This window comes from Pristiophorus japonicus, chromosome 10, assembly GCF_044704955.1.
Source record: "Pristiophorus japonicus isolate sPriJap1 chromosome 10, sPriJap1.hap1, whole genome shotgun sequence".
NCBI lineage: Eukaryota > Metazoa > Chordata > Chondrichthyes > Pristiophoridae > Pristiophorus > Pristiophorus japonicus.
The window spans coordinates 118,046,593-118,062,161 of record NC_091986.1 but is presented as its reverse complement, the minus strand read 5'-3'; the positions used below and the strand labels follow the sequence as shown (position 1 = coordinate 118,062,161).

At 44.1% G+C, this 15,569-nt stretch overlaps 1 protein-coding gene across 2 annotated transcripts in view; it reads right to left on the bottom strand.

The window, feature by feature from the left end:
• Positions 1-15,569, bottom strand: part of dlg2 (discs, large homolog 2 (Drosophila)) — a 1,568,664-nt gene that overhangs the window by 120,466 nt on the left and 1,432,629 nt on the right. For both annotated transcript variants that reach the window (XM_070892045.1, XM_070892046.1), the window contains exon 20: positions 907-1,006. In XM_070892045.1, the coding sequence (XP_070748146.1) occupies positions 907-1,006 (100 nt within the window). The remainder of the gene's footprint in view (positions 1-906; positions 1,007-15,569) is intronic.

Sequence of the window (15,569 nt, the reverse complement as noted above, 5' to 3'; positions counted from 1 at the left end):
TCCATTTTTACATGCTGGGGCTCTTCTTGGGGATATATGCAAATAATAGTTAAAAAAAAATTATTATATAGTGACATGTTATTGTGGCCGTTCTTCAGAACTTACTCAGACTCTTTGTTCCATAACCATCGTCGGCTAACCCGGGGATCTCCTGCACAGTAGTCCCCAGACAGCAAGCAAAGACAGGAAGAATAACCGCAGAAGAGGAAGGAAGACGTCAGTGGATTTGAACTGAATACTACCATGACAGACCATGCAGATAAGCCAATCAGGAGCCCAATTGTATTTTCACAAGGCACTGTGGCATTACCGTACTTGTTTTTTCCAGAGGTATTTTGTGCCTGAATTAATACATGACAAAATGGTCCAATTCAAAGACAGTATCCCTTTGGTTCCCAAACGCAAACTGTATTTCATATATTGAACTATCAACAAATAGATTGACAGTATCTGCTGAGGTAGCGCAACCTGGTTTTAGCATTTTGTGGATTGCAGTTAATTAAATAGATGAACATAGCATTATAGTAGCAAAAAAGTGCTAGCGTAATACAGGGGCATATCCGAAACATTCCAAAATAGTGTATCTATTGCATGAAAACTGCAATCTTATTCTTTGAACAGTGTGGAATATTGTTTAATTCTTGGCCAGATTTGTATTTATTTTGAAATACAATGTACTTAGGTTGAAAATAAAAGGGACACGGTCTCTACCTTTCCAAACAACTTCTTTTCACACCTATTTATAAAAAGGTCTCCTTTTGGGGAACAAGAAATACTATAATGGGATCCAGATTGCTGTCACACATTGGTCACAGTAGTATAGCCTCACCTGCCTCTGTGTGAATGTGTATATATGTAGGTGTCTTGTGTGCACTGTGAGCTATGCTGTCTCTTAGGCCTACTTACGTTCTGGATCACTGCTTTCCTGCTCACTGTGGTCCTTGTTCTTGTAGAATGGGAATTTTCGTGAAAAGATGAGGTTCTTTTTACGCTTGTCAGTGAATGACTGTGAAGGAGAAAAGGCATGGGGCAAACAGAGACAACTACAGTAATTACTGTCATACTCATGCTGACAAACCCACAGGTTGTAAAAGTGGAAGTAACAGCAGTGACTTACACTCACGAGTCATCATATACCTCACTCAGATCAAACATACTGCTATGAAGGGCAAAATTTCCCTGCATTCCGATTAGGAGTGGGGGGTTACCTTCTGGGACCAGGACATTCTGCAAAAGTCCCTCCCCCACCATGGAATTGCCCTTACCGCCCCTGAAAGGGAGTGGAGCGCAATTCGATTAAAGGGGAGGACTGCTGTGCACTCTGCAAAGCCTCTGATGACCTCCACTAGGCCACCAGGGCAGCGCGCGACCAGGCCTGCAGCCCGGCAACCAGCCGGGCTGCACAATGGTGGCCCGGACCATGCTAGCGCAGCCATCGTTGAGCCAACCCGAGAGTTAGCTGACAAAAAATGATGGTGGCCCTTGTCGATGGCACCCTCCAATGGAATGAGCGCCCCGAGAGTGGATGAGTGCTAGCTTTGCATCCCGCGAAGCTGGCATTGACATCCACTCGCGCTAGCCTCGCAGCCCGCGGGGCAGTTTCACCCACAGGGTGATAAGGGGTCGGTGCAGGGCAGTGAGGGGGTGCTAACCAGCGCCTCCACAAAATCCAGGGCAATTTCCCGGGAGGCTGTAGCGCCCCTCTCCCCAGGCGGAAAGTTTCTTGCGGCCGTTGGCGCCCATGCAGGTGTTAACAGGGCTATAAAAAGGGGCAATTTCACTACCATGTACTTTTTGTTTAAACGAAAATAGAGCACCTGAGAATATTAATTATATCACACATGAACTGCAAACATTCTGGAACTCTAGCAATTCAATACATGCAGTGCGAAAATAGTCATTCTTGACTCACTGGACATTAGGGAGCCATTTTAATGAATGTACTACCAATTGCCAACCTTGCCCAAAGTCTGAGGGGCCGAAATTGCCCTCCGCCCGAAATGGATCGCACCTATCGCTTTTCAAGTGTTCGGTCCACCCCAATGCATGGGGCGGACAATCCGGAGAAATTCAGCTCTTTGGCTTTTGTTTCCGGTCGGAGTGGTGTTGGTGTGAGGAGAGGGGCAGAGGTGCAGTTGGGTTGGAGTCGTGCCACTAGCGGGGCGGAAGTGGGGATGGGTCAGAGTGGCCAAGTCATCATGCTGGCGCGTCACAACGTCTCTCCTTCAGTTAAAGGGGAGGGCCGCTGCAAACTCTGCAGCCACTTCAGTGGCAAACATTGGGTGATGAGGGAGGGTTTGGCCGGACCTGGCACCCAAGAGGTGTTGCCAGGCTGCCTGTTGGCGGCCCGGCTGAACCCGCGAGCATAATTGTCGGCCCGACCTGGCAGTCGGCCGACAACAAAAAATAAAATGGAGTCACTGGCAGTGCCACGTCTCCTTTAAGGGCACCCGCGCCATCCAGCCACAATAAGGGTACCAACAGAAAAAGCTGTCGGGGGCACTGACTGGAGGCGGCGCCACTCCTGCGGGGCAATTCCGCACAGGGCAATTTCTTGTGGGGCAATTTTGGAAAGGGGGTCGGCCGCCAGTTAGTAAGGGGTCGGTGTGTGCACGACGTAGCGGGAAAACAGGCGGGGTGATCCCCTACACCATTCCAAAACTAAAGGATTGCAATATTCAAAATGGCAGCCCCTCCGCAGCGACTCGACGGCCTGGCTGCACTGACCGTGGTCGCCACTTTCAGGTGTCCTCGGGCCTTATAGAAAGGGGCAATTTCAGTCTCTGAATATATTGGGATCTCATGGGCATGCAGCCAGTGATTTTCTGTCTTTCTATTTTAGTAAATAAAAAGGTGTTGGTGATATGCCTAGAAATTCCAGATATATGCAGCTGGCAGGCAAGGCTGCTCTTATACATAATATTGCCCTCTCAAGATTTAGTTATATTGGAGTGGCATTGCAATATAGAAATTGCCCGATTTCCATTTCCATTGAGGCTGTTCGCAACGCCAGTTTTATGCCCGAGTGGCAAGTAGAAAATCTATCCCAATGTCTCTGCGAAAATGTTAAAGAAACAAAATGGCGAGAGTATAGGGCTCATTTGGATGTTCAAGGCTTTGATGGAGATATGCTGCTTTAGCATTAACACATAACTAAGCAATGTGATTTAGCAAGTCTGCTTGTTTAGCTAGCTTATACAAAATAAACTAATTACCCCAAAATACCAGAAACACTGGCATTTGCCAAAATTGCCATGTTAACATAGAAACATAGAAAATAGCTGCAGGAGTAGGCCATTCGGCCCTTCAAGCCTGCACCGCCATTCAATAAGATATGGCTGATCATTCCCCCTTTCCTGCTTTCTCTCCATACCCCTTGATCCCCTTAGCCGTAAGGGCCATATCTAACTCTCTCTTGAATATATCCAATGAACTGGCATCAACAACTCTCTGCGGCAGGGAAATCCACAGGTTAACAACTCTCTCTGAGTGAAGAAGTTTCTCCTCATCTCAGTCCTAAATGGCCTACCCCTTATCCTAAGACTATGTTCCATGGTTTTGGACTTCCCCAACATCGGGAACATTCTTCCCGCATCTAACCTGTCCAGTCACGTCAGAATCTTATACATTTCTATGAGATCCCCTCTCATGTTTCTATAGATAAAGTCCTTACTACTAGGGGAATTAAGGGGTATGGTGAGAAAGCAGGAATGGGGTACTGAAGTTGCATGTTCAACCATGAACTCATTGAATGGCGGTGCAGGCTAGAAGGGCCGAATGGCCTACTCCTGCACCTATTTTCTATGTTTCTATGTTTCTATGTTTCATCCTTCTAAACTCCAGTGAATAAAGGTCCAGTTGATCCAGTCTCTCCTCATATGACAGTCCAGCCATCCCTGGAATCAGTCTGGTGAACCTTCGCTGCACTCCCTCAATAGCAAGAACATCCTTCCTCAGATTAGGAGACCAAAACTCAACACAATATTCCAGGTGAGGGCTCACTAAGGCCCTGTACAACTGCAGTAAGATCTCCCTGCTCCTATATTCAAATCCCCTAGCTATGAAGGCCAACATACCATTTGCCTTCTTTACCGCCTGCTGTACCTGCATGCCCACTTTCAGTGACTGATGAACCATGACATCAACGTCTCGTTGCACCTCCCCTTTTCCTAATCTGCCGCCATTCAGATAATATTCTGCCTTCGTGTTTTTGCCCCAAAATGGATAACCTCACATTTATCCACATTATACTGCATCTGCCATGCATTTGCTCACTCACCTAACCTGTCCAAGTCACCCTGCAGCTCACACCACCACCCGCAAACTTTAGTGTCATCCGCAAACTTGGAGATATTACACTCAATTCCTTCATCTAAATCGTTAATGTATATTGTAAAGAGCTGGGGTCCCAGCACTGAGCCCTGCGGCACTCCACTAGTCACTGCCTACTATTCTGAAAAGGACCCGTTTATCTTGACTCTCTGCTTCCTGTCTGGTAGTTTATCTTAAATTTTTTTAAAGCTATGTAATTTGACTATCTAACTAATGGTAACTTAAACCTTATTTCTGGTCATTATATGCACAGATGAAAAAGCACACTTTAGGGATTTAGTAATTGTGCACTTTTGACTCGTAGTCAGAAAAGAGTTTAAGGGATTCCTGTTATTTACAAATTCCAACTTAATAGGAATCATTGTCACTGCTATTTTCCTCCACTTTTACATCTGAACAGTAATTCAACACTTGTTCAGAAACAAAACATAATTAAAAAAAAGGAACATTCTGAACAAAAGACATTGGGCTCGATTTAATAATTTTACATTTGTCAGTGTTATGTCAGGCCTGGTTGTGATGAGATTGTACTGGCATCTGGAACACCAAATATAAATTTTTATATTAGTACAGTATCTGTGCCATGCATAAAAAATGTTACTGGCCTAATATGACACAGCAGATGGCCTGCTCAGTCTCATACTGGGGAAGTACTGCATGGGATACTGGTGGTGAGTTCTGAGATCATTCCTCCTCACTGATGTTTTTGCATCCTTTCCATATCATATTACTTTATTTTATTTTTAAGATATCACAAATTTGCAAGCGCTTATATTCCATTTAGGTGGTGGTAGGCAGGAGGGGATGGGTGGGGAAGAAACAACTTTGTTTAAGGAAAGTTTTACTCATATTATGAAAGGCAATTTTGAACGTGTAGTTGTGGACTACATCAATTCAGATGCAAACAAGGATGCATAAATAACCGTCTACATTGTTAAATAAAGGTTATGCCCTATTCAGCATACAAAAGGGAAAAGAGTTTTTATTTGGTGAAGAAACTAAATTAAAATTGTAGATCTGTTTTTTGAAGTACACAAATCATAGTGCCAATATATACTGTGATTATCCCTCAGCAGCACTGCAACCACATATTAAATCGGCCCATTATGAAGACATGTTTTAAAAAAGACATATGCCAACTAAAATAATTCGATGAAACAATACACAAGGCATGCTATGTAGGAAAGGAATCAAGACAGGAAAATTAAAGCTTGGCTGAAGTAATAAAACTTTGTTGCATTAACATTTCTTGGCTTCCTGCAAGTCATACATGACAAGTGCAATTTTAATATTAAATGAGATATCAAAAAACATGAAATGTAACAGAAATGCAAGCGTTTTCTCCGTGTTCTATGTAACTGGGTCTGTAGTAATGACTGATAATATCTATTTGTTTTTTTCTAAATCAAGTTCTAAGGAGCAACATGTATTTAATCTCAGGGCAGAACAACAGCTCAACTTCAGTGAGCACAATTTTCTAAACATATCACAGAATAAATGTCTATCGCAAATGTAAAAATGAATCCGTTTTTTTTAATCATCTGTTAAATAATGCTAACCTTTATTGGAAGTGAACATTCTAGTAAATACATTTGATCTACAGTCGTTCATCACCATTTTAGTTTTTCTTCTTCCTGCTTCTTTTTCCATCAATTTTCTCCTCTTCCTTCCAGAAGACATTGACACCTTGCAGGGAAATGGTTCCATGGGCAACTGGTACCTTCCCCCAGCTGACCATTCTTTATGTGTGAATACTGGTTGAGATCAACTAATGCAGCATAGGCTCAGGATCAGACTTGGAACCTTCCTGGTCTCTATGTCCAGCTACTTACTGGATAACTTCAGTGAACCATCGGAGAAAAGCTGATGTTTGTCACCATTTTAATGTTGTAGTATGGATTTTTGATTTTGCTGGAAATAGCTGAAAAAATGTTTTCTCTAAATGCCTGATATTTCAATATATTGGGATCCATGAATACAAACTGTAGGTGGTCAGGTTAGTTGGTTTTGTAAAAAGTGAATGACATTCAGACGATCAACACAGTTGCCTTGATAGCGATTGAAAATAATTTTCAACGGTATTTTGATGCAAGGAGATAATACTCCAGTTTAATTGCTTCTATTTGTATTTAAAGAGGAAAAGTGAAAAATGTTTTAATCTGATGCCAAATTGGACATTTTACATCCATGTCATATCTTTGACTTGATCCTGCATTTACAGCAATGAAAACTTTCTTGGAATTCAAGTTCAAAATGAAATTACTCTAACCATTCAAGAGCCAGGAATTTGATCACTCACAAAGCAAGAGTGTACTAAACTGCCAATATATCATCAGAGATCAGAATAAAGAACTGAAAAGGACAAGTATTTCATTAGTCGAACATACAAAAGTGAGTAAGCTTGTGAAGACACAGAGGTTTTCTCTTTTGTGATTTAGGAGTAATAAAGAGTGATCTTTGCAAACACAATCATTTGTATGTTTGTGGTAGCCAGATTAAAAAGTGCAACCCCACACTGAAATTGGGATATTTATACTGACACAGTGACATCTGGCACTAGAGCAGCAATATTATTGTACAGCTCAGGGCTACTTATGGTATTTCACCCCCTCACCTGTGGCCCTCAGCAGACTTATTGTTCCATATGCCTCAAGGGCTCAATTATTGGCCCATGAGCTCTAGAATGTTGAAGGAGTTTGGAATTGGGGGTGGCGGGGGCGAGAGAGAGTGTTTAAAAAAATAAACAATGCAAAGGTTTAAAAAATCAAAACATATGAGCTGCTTTATGGTAGGTCTGTGAGAATGGCCCTCAAGCAAGTCACTGCTCAGTATATTGCCATTCAACAGAAATGTAATAAGTACTCTTGCAGACATAGCATAACACACCTCTTTTATATCTAATACAAAAGCAAAATACTGTGAATGCTGGAATCTGGAGTAAAAACAGAAAATGCTGAAAATCTCAGCAGTCAGGCAGCATCTGTGGAGAGGAAGCAGAGTTTCAGGTCGATGACCCTTCGCAGAACTGGAGAGTGTTCGGAAAGAACAGTATCATAACAAGCACTGAAAGGGGGAGGGGAAGAAAGAATAAAGGGAAGGTCTGTGATAGGTTGGAAGACAGGAGAGATTAGAGAGACAAAAGAGATGATGGCCCAAATTCAAATGGTAATGCCAGGAGTTAGAAAAACATTAGTCAAGATAGGGTGTGGATGGCAGGATAATGACCAATTGCCATTAGAGACAAGGAGAAAAAAAGAAACAGGCTCTGAGGGGGGAGGGGAGGAGAGGGGGAAAAAAGGAGCCAAAGATTGGCAGTGGTTCCGCTCTGAAATTTTTGAACTTGATATTGAGTCCAGAAGGCTGTAAAGTGCTTAAACGAAAGATGAGGTGCTGTTCCTCGAGCTTGCGTTGAGCTTTGTTGGAATAGTGTAGGAGACCGAGGACAGAGAGGTCAGAGTGGGAGCAGAGTGGAGAATTAAAGTGACAAGTCAGGGTCACTTGCGGACTGACGGAGGTGTTCCACAAAGCGGTCACCCAAATTGAAAGAAGTACAATTAAATCGCTGTTTCACCTGGAAGTAGTATTTGGGGTCCTGGATAGTGGGAAGGGAGGAGGTAAAAGGGAAGGGGAGGGAGTGCTGGGGGTGACTGCGGAATGGACCAGGGTGTCGCGGAGGGAGCGGTCCCTTCGGAATGCTGAGAGGGGAGGGGAGAGGAAGATGTGATTGGTGGTGGGATCACTCTGGAGGTAGCGGACATGGCGGCGGATGATCAGTTCAATGTGGAGGCTGGAGAGGTTATAGATGAGGACAAGGGGAACCCTGTTATGGTTCTGAGAGGAAAGAGAAGGGGTGAGAGCAGAGGTGCGGGAAATAGAACAGACATGGTCGAGGGTCATGTTAACCATGGCAGAGGGGAATCCTCTGTTGAGGAAAAAGGAAGACATGTCAGAGGCACTAGTGTGAAAGGTGGCATCGGCAGAGAAGATCCGACGGAGATGGAGAAACTGGGAGAAAGGAATGGAGTCCTTACAGGATGCGGAGTGGGAGGAAGTGTAGTCCAGGTAGCTGTGGGAGTCAGTGGGCTTATCGTGGATACTGGTCAAAAGCCTATCCCCAGAGATGGAGACGGAGAAGTTGAGGAAGGGAAGGGAAAAGTCGGAGGTGGACCATGTGAAGGTGAGGGAAGGGTGGAAATTGGATGTAAAGTGAATGAAATTTTCAAGTTCAGGACGAGAGGAGGAAATGACACCGATACAGTCATCAAGGTACCGGAAAAAGAGGTGAGGGAGGGGACCTGAGTAGGACTGGATCAAAGAATGTTCCACATATCCCACAAAAAGGCAGGTTCAGCTAGGACCCATGCAGGTTCCCATAGCAAAACCTTTAACTTGGAGGAAGTGAGTGGAGTTAAAGGAGAAGTTGTTCAATGTGAGGACAAGTTCAGCCAGGTGGAGGAGGGTGATGGTGGATGGGGACTGGTTGGGCGTCTGCTCGAGGAAGAAGCGGAGCGCCCTCAGGCCATCCTGGTGGGGGATGGAAGTGTAGAGGGATTGGATGTCCATGGTGAAAAGGAGACAGTTGGGGCCGGGAAACTGGAAACTGTTAAAGTGATGCAGGGCGTTGGAGGAGTCGCGGATGTAGGTGGGAAGAGAGTGGACAATGGGAGAAAAAATAGAGTTGAGATAGGAAGAAATAAGTTCTGTAGGGCAAGAACAGGCTGAAATGATGAGTCTACCGAACAGTCCTGTTTGTGGATCTTGGGAAGGAGGTAGAAGTAGGCTGTGCAAGGTTGGGGGAACTATGAAGTTGGTGGCTGTGGAGGGAAGATCTCCAGAGGAGATGAGGTCAGTGACGGTCTGGGAAATTATGGCTTCATGTTCAGTAGTGGGGTCATGGTCCAGGGGGAGGTAGGAGGAGGTGTCAGAGAGTTGGAGATCTGCCACTGCAAGGTAGAGGTCAGTTCGCCAAACAACAATAGCACCACCCTTGTCAGCATGTTGGATGACAAAGTTGGAGTTGGATCTGAGCGAGCAGAGTGCTGCAAGTTCAGAGGGAGGTAGGTTGGAATGAGTGAGGGGAGCAGAGAAATTGAGACGGCCGATGTCCAGTCGGCAGTTTGCAATGAAGAGGTCTAACGAGGGTAAGAGGCCAGAGGGAGGGGTCCAGGTAGAGCGAGAATTTTGAAAACGGGAGAAAGGGTCAGCTCTGCAGGGGTAAGACTCCTGGCTGAAGAAGTGGGCGGGGAGGCGAAGGCGGTGGAAAAAGAGCTCAGCATCATGCCGAACTCGAAATTAATTGAGGTGGGGGCGTAAGGGGATGAAGCTCAGGCCTTTGCTGAGGACTGATCGTTCGGGGTCAGAGGGGAAGATCAGAGGGGATAGTGAAAACACGGCAGGCGGTGAGATTGGAAGAAGGGTTGGGATCAGAGGGAATGGCAGTTGGTCATTATTCCGCCATTCACACTCTATCTAGACTCATGTTTTTCTAACTTCTGGCATTACCATTTGAATTTGGGCCATCATCCCTTTTGTCTCTCTAATCTCTCCTGTCTTCCAACCTATCACAGACCTTCCCTTTATTCTTTCTCCCCCTCCCCTTTCAGTGCTGGTTTAGAATCTGTTCTTTCCGAACACTCTCCAGTTCTGACAAAGGGTCATTGACCTGAAACGTTAACTCTGCTTCCTCTCCACAGATGCTGCCTGACCTGCTGAGATTTCCAGTATTTTCTGTTTTTATTCCTTTATATCTATCTCTCTATATAAGAAAGTATTATGGTGAAAATTTGTGATAGTCAAAATTATAAATTTATTTATTAAAACTGCTAAGATATTTGTAGGCAGATTTTAAATTTTAGAAGGTATCTGCTGTAAAAAAAAATGCTACTTTGGTCTCCAATTCTTTTACAAAATGAATTGCTTAATATCCATGGTAATACGTATGTATCACATTCATAGGTAGCAGGAAGTCCTGTACCTTTTATAACTCAGTTTCACTGCATTTTATATTAGAATCTGTCATAGTTTTACAAATGTTTTATTTTACTATTTTGTTGAAAATAGTATCCTGTGATTTATTTGAATGCTGTGGGGAAGACTAACCACTTATTAAATGCAAAACTAAAAAGCAAAATACATCCAACTTGATTTAGTTTGACCTAGTTTGAATTATTTGAATCAGACAGTAAGGTGAGACAATGCCAAACATCATTCATATTAATGCTTTAAAATGCAAATACTAGATACTTCATCCCTCCTAATTACTGCTTGTCATTTTATACAGCACCACCCAGATCAAAGTCATCTATTGTAATAAAATATATCCTTTACAAATACATTTGTAATACAAGTTAATACTTTCCTGCTGAAAAGATTTAACATTTTGATGATTATAGTTGTATTTCTGCAGAAAAATAAAATGCATTTATTCAGACCATGATAAGAATTATATTTTTATCATTAGAAGTTATATAAAATCACTTTCTTGTAGAAAGGAAATGTGGGTATTTTGAAAGGTGCTATAAAAAAACAGGACAAAAATGAAGGACATTAGATGAGTTATTATCTTGTTAATTCACCTCAATATATCCTTCAAATAGTCTTAATGACAAAAATATTCAATTTGAAAACCATCAAGAATCAACCTGCCAAATCTTCTGAGCTTAATTTCCCAACCCAGCACTGAACCTCCAAGTGTATACACCATAAGAACATGTGCCCCAAATTGAGCATTCTTTGTGCAAACTACCTCTTGCCAAACCAGTTCATCATTGAGCCTTCTGAGTGAACACATTAGGCAGAATTGCAACTCCTTTAGTTCAGTGGAAACTGGGTGGAATAGGAGTTAAAATTTGCAGTACATTTTGCTGCGCGGATGCTGCCCCATGACTGTTGAGGCATCTGTCTGACTCAGACCCAAAAGGGAAGTACAAAACATCTTTATGGGGTCAGGAGGAGTAGGATTGCTTCTCCAGGCCACATAAGGAAAGTTTGAGCCTCTGCTGCCCTGGGCACCCCACCTTCCCCACCCGCAAATCCCTCCTGAGCCCCCCCCAATTTACCTGATTGCCGAGCAGTGGCCTCTGGATCACTCGATCTTTGCAGGACAGCACCCGGCCAGCTGCTTCCTTACATCCGTTTCATGTGGTCAGCTGGCGGTGAAAAACTAATGATGCTCGGCTATTAAAATCGACTGGGTGGTCGACAGCAATTTCTGAGCAGGCACCTCTCCCCTGCTTTTTGCATGGGAGTTAAAATCCCCACTTTTTTTCTTTGTACGTTGACCCGACTATTGGGCTTCCTGAGCATATATTTCTTCTCAGAAAGTGAGCCCATGACTATGTCTCCAGAGTGAATGATTCCTCTGGACAAGTTGGATATTTATAAGCAATCCCTCTCCTGTGGTGCTGCACATCATAGATCATTTGCATACAAATTCCCCCAAATATTATTTAACTTTTTAAAAATAATTGCTCATCGAGCTTTGTGGGCTTTATTTTTAAAGAGCCTTCTTGCTCTCCACTTTGCAGCTCAAGTCATGGTTGGATGTAATTCTGTAACTTTGCTTGGATTTATTAACAAAGACTTTCATTTTCAACTAAATAATTTCATAAACTATCCCCCCTGAGTTATGCACCTACCTCAATCCAGCAGTTCCCAGACTATGTGCAAATACTGAAGCTACCCTCAGGGCTCTTCAATCTGCTGCAACTTGGGGTGCTTCCCCATTTGTTTTAATTGAATTTAATTTTTGCTGATGGAAACTATGTGAATGAAAACAGTCCATCTGCTATTTCTTTTCCCTCAGAGCCAATACAAAATGTTCGATTCCCTCATTTCTTTCATCAGCAACTAATGCAGGTGAACATATAACAATGTCGACCAACTCAAGTGTGCATGGTACTCACTTCACCTCCAGCACACAAAAAAAACTTAAAAGCATCTTGCATTAACTCAATTCTGATGATTTGCTTCCTTATTAATTGCAATTAGATAACAGATGCACACAAATTCAAACTAGAATGGAAATTCCATGCCCAATAAAATATATAAGGGCTCAATTTTTCCCAAAGCTTTTTCTTGGTGTACTTGAAGAGTTACGCCCATTTTTTGGGGGCCCAAGTACGCCAAAAAAAATGTTTTAAGTTTCCCCGTTTGATTTCTTCATTTTGGCGCAGCCTAACCTATCCTTTAGCTTTGGGGGTGGAGCCTTGATCTGCGCCAAAAAGAACAGGTTGCCACGGTAACCATGGTACAATGCTGGCTGAGGCTGGAAAGTGACACTTACAGGTCAGCTCACAACCTGCACAAGCACCTTAATACATTGCAGCAACTTACTTCCATTAAATTATTAAAGTCCTCCTCTCTCCTCTCCTCTCCCGATGCCGGTGCCAATCCCCGCTCCTATTCCAGGCCGAAGGGCCTCCCGGTCCCGCTCTCCCGCCCCTAGCCCCGGCCAAGTGGCTTGCCGGTCCGCTCCCCCGCCCCCAGCCCTGGCCGAGTGGCCTCCCGGTCCAATCTCTAGCCCCAGCCGAGTGGCTTGCTGGTCTGCTCCCCCGCCCCTAGCCCCGGCCGAGTGGCTTCCCAGTCCAATCTCTAGCCCTGGTCAAGTGGCTTGCCGATCCACTCCCCTGCCACCAGCCCTGGTTGAATGGCCTCCTGGTCCACCCCCTTGCACCTATTCGAGGCCGAATGACCTCCTCCCTCACGGTCCCCGCACCTAACTATACTCGAAAGGCTCCCCCGCCCACCCCCACTTCTCCCCCTCTCTCTTACCTCTCCTGCTGCTGCTGTCCGGGCATCTGCTGCACTTACCTGGACTGATTTCCTTCCCTGCGCCGATTTCCTTAACTCTCCAGAAGGTTTTTCTACAGAGGCCACATATGCTGGCCTAAGAAGAACTGGAGTAACTCTCAGCTGGCCAAACTTGCCTAAATGGCCAGAATTTGCACGGGTGGCAGGTTATGACCCCTAAGCTGAAAAAAAAAACTTAGCTAAAAAAATTGTAACTGAGTTACGCTGGTGCAAATTGATCGGGGAAACTGGTTTTTAAATTAGGCCAAAAAAACGGCGTAAATCCCCGGGTGAAAATTGAGCCCTAAGCTTTTCCATTTTTAGATCTTTGAAAAGAAACAAATTTGTTTTGCATTGCCTTGTGCTTTTTTAAATGCAGAAACATTCCTTTAGCCTTCATTCTTCTTCTATCCCTTACTACAGATGAGACAATGGCTGGACGTAAATTCTGAAGGCATCAATTTTGTTTGGCATTATTCATAGCAACTCTAACTTCCGGTCTGATTTGGTTGCTTTGATTTATACTGCCCCTCCACTGCAAAAGTAGACTCCAGTGTACTGCTCTGCATCTGAACTCAAGCAGCCTGGAGATATACCACTGGAGGTTGTTTCACTCATCCTGTTATAATGTAGTTGTGAGTCCGATCACAAGTCCAACTCCCAAGTCATGCTTTCCCTTTTGTGTATAGCTTTACATTGATGCAAACATTTTAGCGCAACTGCAGAATTATAATCGTCTTTTTTCCTTCTTAGTTTGTTAGAATAAGGTGCACCAAAAAATATTAAGTGATAATTTAAAAATATTTTTGTAATATTTTAATGTTTTTTATATATGACATTTTTACTACAATTTCTGCTATCACAAATGCTTTAATTACTATGTGCTCTATATATGTATTGATAAAATGGTGATGGATAATATAACCTTATCTAGCAATCTGAACTAACAAGTCTCCTGTGGAAAATGTGTTTATTAACTAACTGAAATCATTTATTGCTGAATATATTCAGGGGCTTCTAATGTTATTGCAATTATATTATCCATTGGACACTTTTAATTAAAAAGATAGTTTGGCTTGTTAGAATAAGGTGCACCAAACAATGTTAAGTGATAATTTTAAAATATTTTTGTAATAATAGTCATCCATTTCAGGACTTTATTAAAGCATAATTTAATGTTTTTTACATGTAACATTTTTACTACAGATTCCTAGATAAGGCTATATTATCCATCACCATTTTATAAATACATATATATCATCATAGGCAGTCCCTCGAACGAGGATGACTTGCTTCCACATGAGTTCACAGATGTTTCAATGTAGGACCCGATGTTCCAGTCCTGAACTCCAATTGAAAGGGTGGAAGATGCCTGTGCATGGATTTTTTAACGTGCAGTGACCGTTGCACATCAGCCACCACACGGGCTTGACAGAGCTAGGCCTTTATCCAGTGGCAAGGGTTAACCAGGACAACTGGAGACCTGCTGTGCTGCACGGACCTAGTGCGTACACATATCGCTGGCCGAGGCTGTGCCTGGGCCCTCGCCTCTTCTGGGCCCCATACCCTCATTCGCTGCACCTTCGCCCAAGATGTTCCAGGGCCCAGCCTCCAGCTGTATTTATAGTCCCGACCTGCGGTGGTGTTCTCACAGGTCAGGGCGGCCCATGATGTTCCAGGAAGACCATTGCAATGCTGGAAGACCAACGTTTGGAGACATCTCTGAAGACCATTGCAATGCTGGAGGACCAGAGTTTTCTCCAAGTCTGTGTCGGTGTGTCAGTGAAGCATTTCTGGCAGCATTCATACCGGCAGGGAAGAGGAGGAGCTAGTGAAACTGCCACGGTACATGTCACCCTGGGAGGTCTCTCTGGAGATACACCAGAGTCTCCACACCGGGACAGAAACCCTCCCAGAGTGACATGCACCACAACAGTCTCACCAGCCCCTCCCCCTCCCCATGTCAGTAAGGGCTACGCTGGAATGTGATGATTGGGAGATGGGGTCTTGGGGACAGTATGCAAGGAGGGATGAAGAGATGGGACTGGTGGGAAGGGTCTTACGGTGTGGGCAAACGGCAGGCAGTTAATTGGGTCCCACTTGGCCCTCCATGGCTGAGGGAGGACTGACTGTCACCGGGAGAGTTTATATCAGACAGGGTTTGCAGGGAGTGAGGCGGAGTTCAGTGTACAACACAGAAATAGCACCAGGACCCATGGCAGGTTGACACAGAGATACAGGCCTCACACGGGATAATACAGCAGCCCCACCACTGGGAGTAATACGGGGCAATCATTAATAACAATCGTCCGAGAGAGAGGGGTAGGGAGAGAGACACAAAGAGAGAGAGAGAGGGACAGAGAGAGAGAGAGAGGGACGGAGAGAGAGAGAGGGACGGAGCGAGCGGGAGACAGAGACAGAGAGACAGAGACAGAGAGCCAGAGAGG